Below are 13,062 nucleotides of genomic sequence, written 5' to 3'. Positions count from 1 at the left end.
AGGCCGGGTGCCATCACCAATCTCAAAACTCTAGAACATCCGGCCCGTGATTGGCTGGAGGGGCGGATATTTGGGGCAGAAAAAAAAGGTATGCAAAAAATTCCATCGCGGGACCCGACGCCCTCCACACACAACTTGGTACCGTCACCAATACCATTACACAATGGCTGCTGCTCAAGTTGTTGACATTACCCTCCCTACCTTGCCTCAGGGCTGGGCTGGTGAGAAGGATTTCAAGATTGTCGGTGCTCTGTCCGGTGCCACCAAGCGCAACGTGGAGCCCGTTGGCCCGCACTTCCTGGCTCACGCTCGCCGAGTAAGTTCTTCAAATTCACTCATTCTTGTTTCGTCAGAATTAACCACATTCTAGTCTCGTCACAACCGTACTTTCTCCGAGGATGAGCGCCTCCAGGCCCAGAACAATGTCAAAAAGACCGAGACTGAGGAGGATGATGATATCTCTGAAGATGAGGATCCTGTCATGCTTGCCCGTGAGGCCAAGGACTGGAAGGTCAGTAATGTAACATTTATTCTGGCTGGTCATTTTCTAACTCCTAGCAGGGCCAGGATCACTACGCCGTCTTGGGTTTGAAAAAGTACCGCTGGCGTGCAACCCCCGAGCAGATCAAGCGGGCTCACCGCAAGAAGGTCCTGCGTCACCACCCTGACAAGAAGGCCGCCCAGGGTAACAGCGATGAGAACGACAGCTTCTTCAAGTGTATCCAGAAGGCTACCGATCTGCTTCTCGACCCTACTCGTCGTCGCCAGTTCGATTCCGTCGACGACAACGCTGACGTTGAGCCCCCCACTAAGAAGCTCACCGGTAGCAAGTTCTACAAGGCCTGGGGCCCTGTTTTCGTTGCAGAGGGTCGCTTCTCCAATAAGCAGCCTGTGCCCACACTCGGAGACGAGAACAGCACTCAGGAGCATGTCGAGACTTTCTACAACTTCTGGTACAATGTTGACAGCTGGAGGACTTTCGAGTACCTTGATGAGGATGTGCCTGATGATGGAGAGAGTCGTGACCAGAAACGTCATGTGGAGAAGAAGAACGCCAATGCCCGCCGCAAGCGCAAGACCGAGGACACCGTTCGTCTGCGTGAGCTCGTTGACGAGTGTCTCGCTTCCGATGAGCGTATTAAGAAGTTCCGCCAGCAGGCTCGTGCCGGCAAAGACGCTAAGCGTCTCGCCAAGGAGGAGGAGATGCGTCGTCTCAAGGAGGAGAAGGAGAAAGCCAAGGCCGCCGAGGAGCAGCGCAAGAAGGACGCTGAGGAGGCCGCCAAGGCTGACCGTGAGAAGAATAAGAAGGCTAAAGAGGCCGCTAAGAACGCTTCCAAGAAGAACAAGCGTATCCTCAAGGGCTCCGTCAAGGATGTCAACTACTTCGCCGCCGGTGAGCCCACTCCCGCTGATATCGACAATGTCCTCAGCGATGTCGACCTCATCATGGCCAAGATCGATGTTGATGAGCTTGCCGTTCTGGCTGAGAAGCTCACCATTGCCGGCAGTGATGGCGCTGCTGTCAAGACCGCTTGGTCTGGCGAGGCTAAGCGCCTTGTTGATGCTGGCAAGCTGAAGGCCGGCGAGGCCAAGGTCTTCGTTTAAATATTCTTGTCTACCCGATAGATGAGGGGTAGCCTATATACTTAGGCTTTCCTGATGATGATTATTCACGCCACATAGAGTAGAAAAATGGATGGTGCTCTTATCTAAATGCAGTGTCTACCTATGTATCACTCGTAGTTCTTGTCCTCAAATCCGCATGACAGAACACATTGGCTTCGAGACTACGCTCCAACTAACTTCCAAGGTTACTACATTCAGCCAACTGCATGTCTGACCACTCCCAGCCACGTGATTGGTCATGGATCGGATAGTGCGCTTTTTCATCATTTGTTTCTAGGCTCATGTTCTGATTGCGGGGTCACAAGCAGATAGACACGATGGATGTCTCTGGCGAAGGTCGGTTTGTTTAAAAGTGATCCCATATGATTACACCACGTTGACTAGTGAAGGCACTTAGAGCGACCAGAACTCAGTCTCCGGAAGATCATTCGAGTTGCCCAAGACAGATTACTTAAATATGGACCCTCCCAAGATATAGAGCTTGAAGCCGAGAATATGCGCTATATCTCCGAAAACACGGCCATCCCGATCCCCCACGTTCACGAGACCCAAATCCATGATGGTGGCGCTAAGTCTATATTAATGGACTATGTCGAAGGTCAGACGCTGCAAGATGCCTGGTCCAGCATGATCCCATCACAAAAGATGTCCGTTGCGCAGGAACTACGTGGATATGTACAGCAACTCCGGGGGCTAAAGCGCGAACCTCTGGAACCTTTCAGCCATAAACATATATACATGCGGCGCCCAGTCTACCTTGACGAGTATCTATTTTCAAGATTGAGGACCTCTGTCCCGGATCTCCTGCTCAATTGTACGGGAAATAAATGGCCGGAGGATAAGTTGGTCTTCACGCACGGTGATCTGGCACCGAGAAATATCCTGGTTGACGACCATGGTCATGTCACTGCAGTTTTGGACTGGGAACTTTCAGGATGGCAACCTGAATGGTGTGAGACTGTTAGAGCGTATACTTTTTGCAACGATATTCCTGGCTGGACCGCCTATCTATCCGCTGTTTTCCCACCGGGTGATGCAACGGAGTATATGGCTGTGGCGTTTGCTAGACATATGAAATGATGAGAACTGGATGCGATATACGGATTTATTCATACATATGAATTTATTTTGCTATGAATGCACGCCTGGCATTCCATACCTCGGACTGAAAACAAGCCATATTCTGGGAAAAAAGATGCGAATAATGGCTAAGAACAGGCCCTAAAATGGATACGAGACTGAATTCACTAGAGTATGACTGTAATATTCCTCTGTGATAAAGAAGATTCGCAGGGATAAGTTGGAATTACTATGAAAATCGTCGATTGTGGTGATACTACTTCGGCCTGTATGTAGTACATCGAGAATGAGTCTAGTGATCAAACCCTTAGCCCCCTAGGACACATGTCACTCCTAGCTTCTAATATGTTCCGAGATAGTGTACTCCCAACCCCGCGCAAAGCATATGTTGACCGCGGCTCAATTTCGTTGAGCTCCATGATTAGTGATCCAATCTGCATGCCCAAGTGAAAGCCGAGGCGGACTGACATATAATTTGCGAACATAAGTAGATTCCAGTCTGGTTTATCTTTAGTGACCACAATGATTTTTGACCCAGACACTATCGAAATTCCCAAGTCTTACGAGATTCTTCCATTGACGGATGTCAATGTCCCACCACCCAGCCGGGGCCCTCGAAGCTACCCCTGTCATTGTGGTGACGCTAAACCGACCAGAAAAGAATAATCTATTCACTCTAGAGATGATGCATGTGTTTGAGAAGATATTTTATATGTTTGATGTTGACGAACGCGTCAAAGTTGTAGTGCTTACCGGTGCTGGCAAAATGTTCTGTGCTGGTGCGGATCTTGAGCGAGGGTTTAGTGAAATGAAGAAGGAGAGGAACAAGGATCATCGCGATAGGTAAACCATGAAGCTCCAACCATAGCTCATATATCAATTCCGCTAATACCGATATCAACAGCGGCGGCCGACTCGCTTTATCCATCTACCGCTGTCGCAAGCCTACTATAGCGGCCATGCAGGGCTCCGCTGTTGGGTTGGGCATGACGATGTCCCTGCCGGCTGCCATACGCATTGGCTGCGAGAAATCCAAGTATGGATTTGTCTTCCCGCGACGAGGTCTAACGATGGAATCAAGTTCTTCATTCTTTCTCCCGCGGTTGATTGGTTACTCCAATGCTCTTTATTTAATCACAACGGGCGGCACCTTCCCGCCTACGTCGCCGCATTTTGGGACCTTGTTCCAGGAGACATACCCTGATCCAAATCAGGTAGTTGCGCGTGCGTTGGAGCTTGCTACAGAAGTTGCAGAGAACATTAGCCCCATGGCATCATATCTTTCGCAGGAACTCATGTGGCGTAGCCCAGGGAGTGCCGAGGAGACTCACCTAGTTGATTCAGCGGTGTTGTATCATATGTTTAGTGGGAGGTATGCTCTCTCCGTCTCGTTTCATTTAGCCTTCTTGGGAATATTTGCATTATAAGAAGCAATAATAACCGTGTTATAGGGACTCAAAGGAAGGCATCAAGGCATTCTTCGAGAAACGAAAACCTGTTTTCAATGCAACTCTTGAGGTTGATGCACCGCCCAGCTTTCCTTGGTGGTCCAATGTTGATATCGGGAGACGTCCGAAGGCAAGTAAGATGAGTAAGGCAAAATTGTAGGCAAGTGCCACTGCCTTCAACCAGCCCAGAATGTGCACATTTAGAACGGGGGACGAGAAATGTGATTCTGTGGCACAAATGTGTTCTGAGAAAGCAACCTTGTATGTAAGCGGGTCCGGGATGTGGCGGAGCATCCCTGAGATAAAGTTGAAACGGAATCTGACAGCCGCTCATTACGGTCTCCATAATTTCCAAGTTTCCAGCTCCATCCAGCTGTAGGTATCTAGCTCCACTTTCTTGTAACTCAACCTTATCTCATACTTTAAGCTCTATAAAAGTTGACTAGTTTGTAGATGTTGATCGCTCAAGACCACATAAGACGAATGTTGCTATCACTACAGTATCGGCACGAGCGCTTGGTGTATAAATAGTATAAATAGGCAATCTAATTTGATGTTGAAGTATCTAGATGATGAATTGCTAATTATTTACGAACTCTGCCATGGCCTTCTTTCGGTCACTTGAGATGCGGATGCGGTCCTAAACACAGAAGTCGACGATGGCATTGGATGTAGGGACACCGGTTCCTGCAGATTGCCATTTCGCTGCTCGGAGCGCTCTTTAATCCAAGGCCGGAGGTTGAAAATACCGCCGCAGATGAATATGCCCACCCAAAGGGTCAATTCAGTTCCATAAATAATTATCCCAAGAGCAGAAATAGTCGATCCAAACACTGCTTGCATATTAGCCGCTGACCATCTCTACCTAACGATGAAGTTGACCTACAGACAGAGAGGAGCGAAAACAAGTCCCCAGCAGCGTCAATACCGACAAAAATGAAGCTGATTCCTCGGACAGTCCGGTGGACATAGATATCCCAGTAATGTCTCAGTACACCTGCTGCAAGTAGGCACGCACTCAAAACTGCCATCAAGATGAGAGGCCATTCTAATCCGCGCCTTTTCGCAGCTTGCAACGCAAATATAAGTCCTGCTTCAATGCCGCCGAACAGCAGCAGAAGCGAAGTGACTGCGACACAGCATTTCATGATTCGGTATTTCTGAGTTTATATGAGTATTATGAGGATAATGTTGAATATAAAGCAAAGTGTTTACCTTTCCATAGTAGAGACACTGCGCCCAAGTAATTAGGCTGAGTGTCGTTAGGATTTGAGGCTGAATCCTCAGGGCAATGTTGAATTCTTCCACAATGTTGTACACCCCGAGGGGAACCCCTGCGGTGGCCCATAAGAGCATCATTGACCCTTGTAGGCCTTCAGTGTCATGTCTCCTGTAATTGATGACTATTTGAGGAATGAGCTGTATAATGTGATCAGTGCGGGCTCAAAAGTAATTGGCACACAGCAACCGCATACTTGGACAGACCAGCATACCTAAAGAATAGTTAGTTCGCTCTACCAATCGGGAAAATCGGGAAATAGAACCCACTGCACCCAGGGTACCGAGAACATTCTCTGCAACTCGATTGTCCATTTATAAGAGGCTTCGTCGCTAGAGCGGCGGACACACAGACTGAGAACGAGATCTGATAACGGGGCTCCTAAGTTTGCAGGGTTTGCACTATTATGCCTGAGGCAACAACTTGGCGATGACGCACTTCTCCCGAAGTCGGCAGCCGCAGCGCTTGCTAAGTAGGCGTGCATCAGCGAACCCTGGACGATCCTTACCTATAGATGTGACACGTGAAGGTGGGCTATTTCTTGAACTGTCTACGAAAGTGGATCAAAGTGGTTCGAGTGATCATTGACTGACAATATACTATCGTGTTTCCTTTGTCAATATTAATACAGACAGGTTATGTAGCTAGTGTTCTGTGAATATGACCCATCTCATATCTCATAGCCAAATTCTGTAATGTTCCGGAGTATTTTAGCGACATGTGTGATCGAGAAAAGGTACACGCGATAACTCAGGGTAAAAAAGCACGCTCCATTTAAGAACCCCCTATCTACGGAGTACTCCGTACTCCGAATTTGATTTGATAAAAGGGCTGTGCGTGACTAGACCCTGAAAGCATTCAAAGTCCAGGGATCGATGGCGATCGGAATTCAAGTCCGGTCACTAATAGGGAAGAGTCAACCAAAAGATGGGTTAGAGAATTTACCTTTGAAGTAAATAACTGTACAACTATGTTGGCCAGGGTGGAAGCATTTGGCTACAAGTTACCTAGTAGTTTAGATGTATGACAACCTTGAAAGAAACCCTAAGATGAGATCAAACAACGTAGAACCATGGACATGAAGATATCAAGATTCCAGGGTTTCTCTGCCGATCGGATAAGAAATTTCTTTTCTTCCCAAGTGATTTACCTTGTTTTTTTTTTTCCCTGTCGGCTGGGAGGACCGCATGGTTGCCACCTGTGCCACCTTTTTTTGGAAATCCAGCCACCATATTTATATCAAGGTGTAGTCGATATAAATAGAACGAGTCTCACGAACATAGGGAGTACATTATAGGAACTGGTGGTGATTTAGGGACGAGTACGTATGCATCTGCGTAAGAGGGGGTCCCAGCCCCTCCCACTTACCTGAATAGGACTAAATGATCATCGACTGGGGATGATATCATCAGGAATGAAAACCCGTTGTCGGGGAGGTTCCACATTAGTACGGAGCACGGGGACGGAGGATGAATTCCTGATAGGAGATCTATATTATATGCATGCATGGCTGGGTTCGACCGGAGTCAAGAAGTATACATGTGGATGCCCGGACGTAATTGATGCTTGGCACCTTGAAACATATTCTTTTTCTACTTCGTACTTGCGGAGTATAGGTAATAAAGGAAATTCCTAATCTTAAATTCGGTGGGTCCATCATAAATTGTGGACTTTCCCCTGTCAGTCTAAAAAGACCCTTAAGAAACCAGCCCTCCTTTCTCCTTGCGCTTTTTCAATCGTCTACCAAACACGCCTTCTACAGTCGTCTTCAAGGCACCATGGTCTCTACTCTTCGCCTCTGCCTCTTGGCCGTGACTCTACTTTTCAACTTCTCCTCCGCATTCCCCCTCATCAGCCGCGACGTCCAATGGTCCTTCACCCTTTTCCCGTCAGCCTCATGCAACGGAACTGTCGGTGATCCTCACGTCGGATCTGGCAGCACAGGCTGTCGCGCCGATCTCTACAGCGTTGCCTCTGCCTACACTCTGAACTCTCTCGCTGAGGGCTGCCGCATCGAGTTGTTCGATAACACTATGTGCGACCAGAACGAACTCTCCGACATCGCCAGCCAAGCCAATGCCACCCAAACTTGCCGCATAGCTGGAACGAGACGCCACTACGGTTCATATCAGGTCACCTGCGCCTGAACATCTTCAAACCTCTGTTCGAATGTCGCTGTTTGAAACAGTGAAGGGTCTCTGGCGGGCTCCTAGATCCTATGCGCAATTTTTTTGAAAGTCTGAAAGATCGATTGGGATCCCTCGGTGGGAAAGTATAATATGTATAGACTTTTTAATGATACCCTTAGATTAAATGAAATGAGTTTACGATCGTCGATATAAGTTGCACTCTTTTCCTGCTATTTACTCGTCGATGTCCACAACTGCCGGTCTGCGTGTTCTGTTATCTGTCGTGTCGGGCGGCTTCTGTCAATAATGCACCATGGAGATTATAAAAATAGAGAATTTGAGCTGTCCGAGATCTGCTCACTGTCTCACTCCCTTCATAGCAGCGAACATCATACGTCGGCCTGCAAGCCAGGATCAGCTTGATGAAATATGAGGACGCGCAATGGCGGGTAACCTGATACACTAGGGATCATTTTCCTTGCACCGTTTAACCATGAAACATTAAACCACTATTCATTGGAAACACTGTTCTCAAAACACGTCATATAACGGTCTTGACTTCCAACTCCATGGTTGATAGATTGACGGATATATATTCTCCTACGCCAATACCGCATTTACGGATATACATATTCCTGCGCCACTTTTCTCGAGCGTGGCGAGGTTTATACCCCGGAAGACAAACGTGCAGACTCGTATGCGTGGCTCTCATTCGCTAGAAATTATCAGATCTTCTCGGTCTTCTTCGGAGTTAAGGCATGGGCTTTCCAGAAATGGATAAACTCCGAGGGATATACGCCGCAAGCGGATGGACATTTTTGGACCTTTATTAAGGACTATTCGCGCTTCTTTTTTTCATAGTCGCATATTCCCTACAATCTGTTTGATTATGACAGTAGTAAAAACTGAGTTGGAAAGCGACACCAGCCCACCTGCGGCTGTATCATTCTTTGATCCATCTCTCAATGAGATTCGAAAGCGGGTATTCTACCAATGGGCTCGCACTTGTAAGTAAAGTCTAGAATACGGCAACTCACGGAATGCAAGAGAAATTAACGGAAAACAACAGTATTGATTCTGTGCGTCTTCGTGTATGCCGTGCTATCTCTCTTCTGGGGAGTCCAGTACGGCACTGAGGACAAGTTCCCAGTGCTGAAGGTATGGGTTGTCGATTTCGACGGCCAAGTTGATCCATACCGCTCCAATGATACCATCGTTGGTCCAGCAGTTACGGATGCTGCCAAGAGAATCCTGCAGTCTGACAGCCTCCACCTCGGCTACACTATCAAATCCCCCGCCGACTTCAACTATGACCCCTTGGCCGTACGCCAGGGCATCTATGACGAACATGCCTATGCCGCCGTGATCATCAAGCCTAACGCAACAACGTTGCTCCGGGATGCAGTCACCAATGACAATACAACCTACGATCCGACTGGCGCCATCGAGACAGTAATCATCTCCGCGCGCGATGAAACAACCTACTACACCTATATCATGCCCGACCTAGTCATCCTACAGGGCATGGTGCTAGCAGAGTTCGGCCCTCAATGGGTCCAATCTCTCACTTCATCTGTCAGCAACCTGTCATCTGTGCCCCCGCAGGTGATCAACCCGGCCATTGGGTTCACGTCCATCGATCTACGTCCTTTTGCCCCGGCTGTCGCTACGCCTGCCGTCACCGTCGGTTTGATCTATCTGATCATCATTGCCTTCTTTAACTTCCCCTTTATGATACCTATTCATGCTCAGTTCATGAAACCAGATGGCCATCCACCGTTGAAGGTGCCACATTGGCTCCTTTGGCGCCTTTTCTCGAGCCTGGTGGCTTACTTCTTTCTTTCGCTGTGCTACTCACTGGTGTCTCTGACTTTCAAGATCCCATTCAGCAATGACTCTGCGTCTGATGTTCTATCCGCGAACAATCCCAATGGCTATGGACGTGGCTCATTTGTTGTGTTTTGGATGCTGAACTGGGTTGGCATGGCTGCCTTGGGGCTCCCCTGTGAGAACATGGCCATGATCCTCGGCTTCCCATGGAGTGCTTTGTTCCTTATCTTTTGGGTTATTACGAATGTTGCGACTGGGTTCTATGCCATTGATTTGGCTCCGAGGTTCTATAGATGGGGGTATGCATGGCCGTTACATCGAAGTAAGTTTCCCCCTCATCGTGATCGATGCTCTGTTGCTAATGATCATCTAGTTGTCGAGGCTCTACGAACCATCCTTTTCGATGTTCATTCGCGCATTGGATTGGACTTTGCTATTTTGTTCATTTGGATTGCAGTATCCTTGGTCTTTTATCCTGTCGCGACCTTCATCATGCGGTGGAAGATGCTGCGAGGGATATAAAATAGGGCTAAAATATGAAGTTAAAAGGCAGTAAATAGACAGCGAATAGGTTGGGACAGTCTACGGTAGCCACTGGCCGCTAGTGCGCTCAGGTTGTGCCTGCAGTACATATAGTATAGTTTGTAATATCAGGTATCTTATAAGATTCAATACTTCCACCTAATTACATGTATTATGAAGTTATGACTACCGAGAAATGCGAAAGTGATATCTTCAAAGACAGCGATCTAGCCGCAGAGCTTCTTGGCTCAATCATTGAAGCCTGCTGAGTCGATTGAGGTCTCAACTACAAGTTTCGTTGAAGAAAGGTCTTGTTTTATTCATAAATTCAGTAATCCTCGCCTTGTATATCAATAGCCAATGGCTACCTGTTCGCTGTAGCTTCCTCTCTGGTTTTAGCTTAATGTATGTAAATTCCAGGTCTGTCTGGCTATTACGATATGTTGTTAATTTTCCATATCACTCCTTAATTTCAGTTAGGTCACGATCCATTTCAATCAATCAATGTTGTTTGCTTCCCTGACGTTGCCACGACAAACACACCCATCCCACCTTGGCAGTCCTCGCAAACCTTCCAACCTCTACTCATTGCTTACTTCTACCTATTGATAATTCAGCATGGCGCGTATGGTCACAACCCCGTTCCCTGGAGACCATTCTACGACCACAAAGCCAAAAGACGCCGTTGACCAGAAACGGGCCGCGAGCCCAAGTACTAGCCAGGACGTGCTCAACCCTACCATATCTCCAGGACAATCGACTGATGTAGCAATCGAAGAATTCGAAATTACCTCTGCACTGAAGCTCATAGCCGTCTCAGTGGCTCAGCAGCGCTTCCTCGCCGCTAAATCCCTCGTCCTTCACCCGACCACCCTAACCCTGGTAGCCGCGAGTTTCGCATACAGTGTCGGTGTCATTTATCATCACCCATCTTGCTGGCCCTACATTGTTGTTTTCTGCACCACCGCGGTATTGGCCACTCTAGGTATCGTCACACGCTTGCTTGAGGGATACAACGATGAGGCTGAGAAGGTTGGAACACTGAACTGGCTGTACGGGCACGATCCTAGCAGCGATAACACTACTCAGGAAGATCCTGCCTTCAACTCGGATAGTGGGATCACCTTTGTACTTGTTTATCGATTCGGGCGCTACATTGTCGGCGCGCTTGTCATGAGCATCACCTACAACGGCATCCAACCCCATCCGAAAGCCAACGCAATAACTCTCCCAATAGGAGAAAACTACGATGCCTGTGTACGTGCCTGGACAGTCCAAAAAGGCTTCCGGGGATACGGGATTGGCACTGCGCTCCTCAACGAAGCTATTAGGATCTGCTATAAGCATGAGTGGAAAGGACTCCGGTTCGCGACTTCCCACGCCAACTCCCTTCGCGTCTTTCACTCCCTCTTTCATAGTGACATGGACCAGGCGTCCGCTATGTGGAGCTCGTATCTGCGCAAGCGGGTCGAGGCTTATCGCCAATCCTGTGCTGTTTCTGAGACTAGAGTTCTTGATGCGTCTCTACATGCGAGTGAGAGCCAGAGCACGCTGAGTGATACACGGATGCGGTTTATTTGTACCGAGGCGGAGAAGCTCAACCGGATGTACTTCCATGTACGCCTTGGACAGGTAGTTGATGCTCAAACTCGGTGGAAGAAAATCTTGTAATCGGTCACGCTTCATTGTTGGCTTGCTGTTTCTGGATGTGGTGTCGGTGGAGTTCAGGAGTATTGATGTTGAGGTTCCCCTTCTGCAATTTTTATCTATCTATATGGATGATTGTTGCACCAGGAACTCTCATAGTCTTATGAAGAACCTTGGAAGGGTTGTTACCACATCTGGCTGCTCTGACTACAGTGGTAGTGTTTTGTATTGGTTTCATTGTCCAAGCCTGTAGGAAGAATTAGGTTTCATCTTCGGAGCCAATTTGTGGCGGTGACTATCCTAGTGTTTGTAGTACTAATTACTAGCTAACTAGTTACTCAAGCAGTTTCTCAAGCAGTTTCTCAAGTGGTTGCTTGAGTAGTTACTAAAGTAATTGACGATAAAGCAGTTAATAATGATATGACAAAAGGCATTTAATTTTATTAGTGGTTTACATACAAATTGTAGGTACCTACTGCCATACTATCATATGGCAGGAAATAAGCCTAATTGTGAACGCGGTACTGAAATTACAGGCAGGGGGAGAATAAGCCAGTAAGAGGGGGGCTTTGTGTAGCATTAAAAGTTGGAATCAGTCGTTTCGCTCTGCAACAACTATCTGGAGGCCTTAGGCTGTCGAGATCACTAGTATATTTTCCTTCACGTTAAATTAGCGGTCCCATTTCGACATTCGCTCGGCTGACGGCCGCCAAGGACTTGCTCGAGTACTTGGGAGCATAGGCGCCTGAGGCATACAGCAAGTTATTTGCCTCAGCCACCGAGAGGAAGCAAACCCTGCCAACCTCTCGGGAGCACAGCGGGGAGGAAAAAGAGCTCGTGACGGCGTATTGAGGAGCTAAACCTCATAAGTCAAGAATAACCAGAAAAGGTAATTCACAGATGCGGCGTTTACAGCTACAATATGAGCACCAGGGGGATTGAGGCCAGAAATGGCTGCCTTTCCACCCGTAATTTTGGACGTCCAGCCGCCCCATGACCGCCATAACGTGTAACACCACTATTCTGTACCTACCCAGCACTTTTAGTCACCCTCCGGTCCTGATCTTGAAGTATGTTGGCTATTTGAGCCTGGAAATGTAAAGAATGTAATGCAGAATATCTGATATCGTCCGGTTCACGAAGTAAGCTAGGGAGGCAAGATTTCATGGCAAAGGAGTGAGTCCAACGAGATTGAGACCCGCTTTGGTTATGATCTCTCGGAGGGACGCAATGTCAAATTCAAGCCGATCACTGCCCTGGGAGCTTGAGGCAATTGCGCCGTTAAAAATGTCGTCTTTGGTGAGATAAATGGGCAGTTCAAACGCCCCATGAACCGGGAAAATTCGGTTGCTCGCAATCATGCATGCACTGCCTGTAGAATTTCGCCCCCAGAGTTCGATTGTTCCAGCAACACCTTGTCTGCGCTGGAAAAATTTCACAAGAAGAACCTTACACACACCCACTCCTTCCATCAAAGTTTCGCATCATCAACGAGGCTTCG

At 47.9% G+C, this 13,062-nt stretch overlaps 6 protein-coding genes across 6 annotated transcripts; 5 read left to right on the top strand and 1 right to left on the bottom strand.

Moving 5' to 3' along the window:
* Window positions 1-163: 163 nt before the first annotated feature.
* On the top strand, window positions 164-1,605 carry LCP9604111_2508 (putative ribosome associated DnaJ chaperone Zuotin; the record flags this gene model as incomplete). The annotated part of the gene is made up of 3 exons (XM_039069993.1): window positions 164-316; window positions 371-511; window positions 562-1,605. 3 exons carry the CDS (start codon window positions 164-166, stop codon window positions 1,603-1,605), a joined length of 1,338 nt encoding a protein of 445 aa, XP_038931260.1.
* Window positions 1,606-3,295: 1,690 nt separating this feature from the next.
* Window positions 3,296-4,314, top strand: LCP9604111_2507 (uncharacterized protein; the record flags this gene model as incomplete). Its single annotated transcript, XM_039069992.1, has 3 exons — window positions 3,296-3,549; window positions 3,611-4,078; window positions 4,158-4,314. 3 exons carry the CDS (start codon window positions 3,296-3,298, stop codon window positions 4,312-4,314), a joined length of 879 nt encoding a protein of 292 aa, XP_038931259.1.
* A 428-nt stretch (window positions 4,315-4,742) lies between these two features.
* Window positions 4,743-5,747, bottom strand: LCP9604111_2506 (PQ-loop repeat-containing protein; the record flags this gene model as incomplete). The annotated part of the gene is made up of 5 exons (XM_039069991.1): window positions 4,743-4,987; window positions 5,041-5,314; window positions 5,370-5,573; window positions 5,630-5,647; window positions 5,703-5,747. The coding sequence occupies 5 exons, from the start codon at window positions 5,745-5,747 to the stop codon at window positions 4,743-4,745; spliced, it is 786 nt and encodes a 261-aa protein (XP_038931258.1).
* Window positions 5,748-7,211: 1,464 nt separating this feature from the next.
* Window positions 7,212-7,580, top strand: LCP9604111_2505 (uncharacterized protein; the record flags this gene model as incomplete). The annotated part of the gene is made up of 1 exon (XM_039069990.1): window positions 7,212-7,580. One exon carries the CDS (start codon window positions 7,212-7,214, stop codon window positions 7,578-7,580), a length of 369 nt encoding a protein of 122 aa, XP_038931257.1.
* Window positions 7,581-8,451: 871 nt separating this feature from the next.
* LCP9604111_2504 (SNG1 family protein) lies at window positions 8,452-9,914 on the top strand (the record flags this gene model as incomplete). Its single annotated transcript, XM_039069989.1, has 3 exons — window positions 8,452-8,569; window positions 8,632-9,714; window positions 9,766-9,914. 3 exons carry the CDS (start codon window positions 8,452-8,454, stop codon window positions 9,912-9,914), a joined length of 1,350 nt encoding a protein of 449 aa, XP_038931256.1.
* A 618-nt stretch (window positions 9,915-10,532) lies between these two features.
* On the top strand, window positions 10,533-11,585 carry LCP9604111_2503 (uncharacterized protein; the record flags this gene model as incomplete). Its single annotated transcript, XM_039069988.1, has 1 exon — window positions 10,533-11,585. One exon carries the CDS (start codon window positions 10,533-10,535, stop codon window positions 11,583-11,585), a length of 1,053 nt encoding a protein of 350 aa, XP_038931255.1.
* Window positions 11,586-13,062: the final 1,477 nt, after the last annotated feature.

Source organism: Penicillium roqueforti, assembly GCF_015533775.1.
Source record: "Penicillium roqueforti strain LCP96 04111 chromosome Unknown scaffold_03, whole genome shotgun sequence".
Lineage (NCBI taxonomy): Eukaryota > Fungi > Ascomycota > Eurotiomycetes > Eurotiales > Aspergillaceae > Penicillium > Penicillium roqueforti.
Note: the sequence above shows the minus strand (reverse complement) of the source record. Positions and strands in the feature narration are given on the sequence as shown.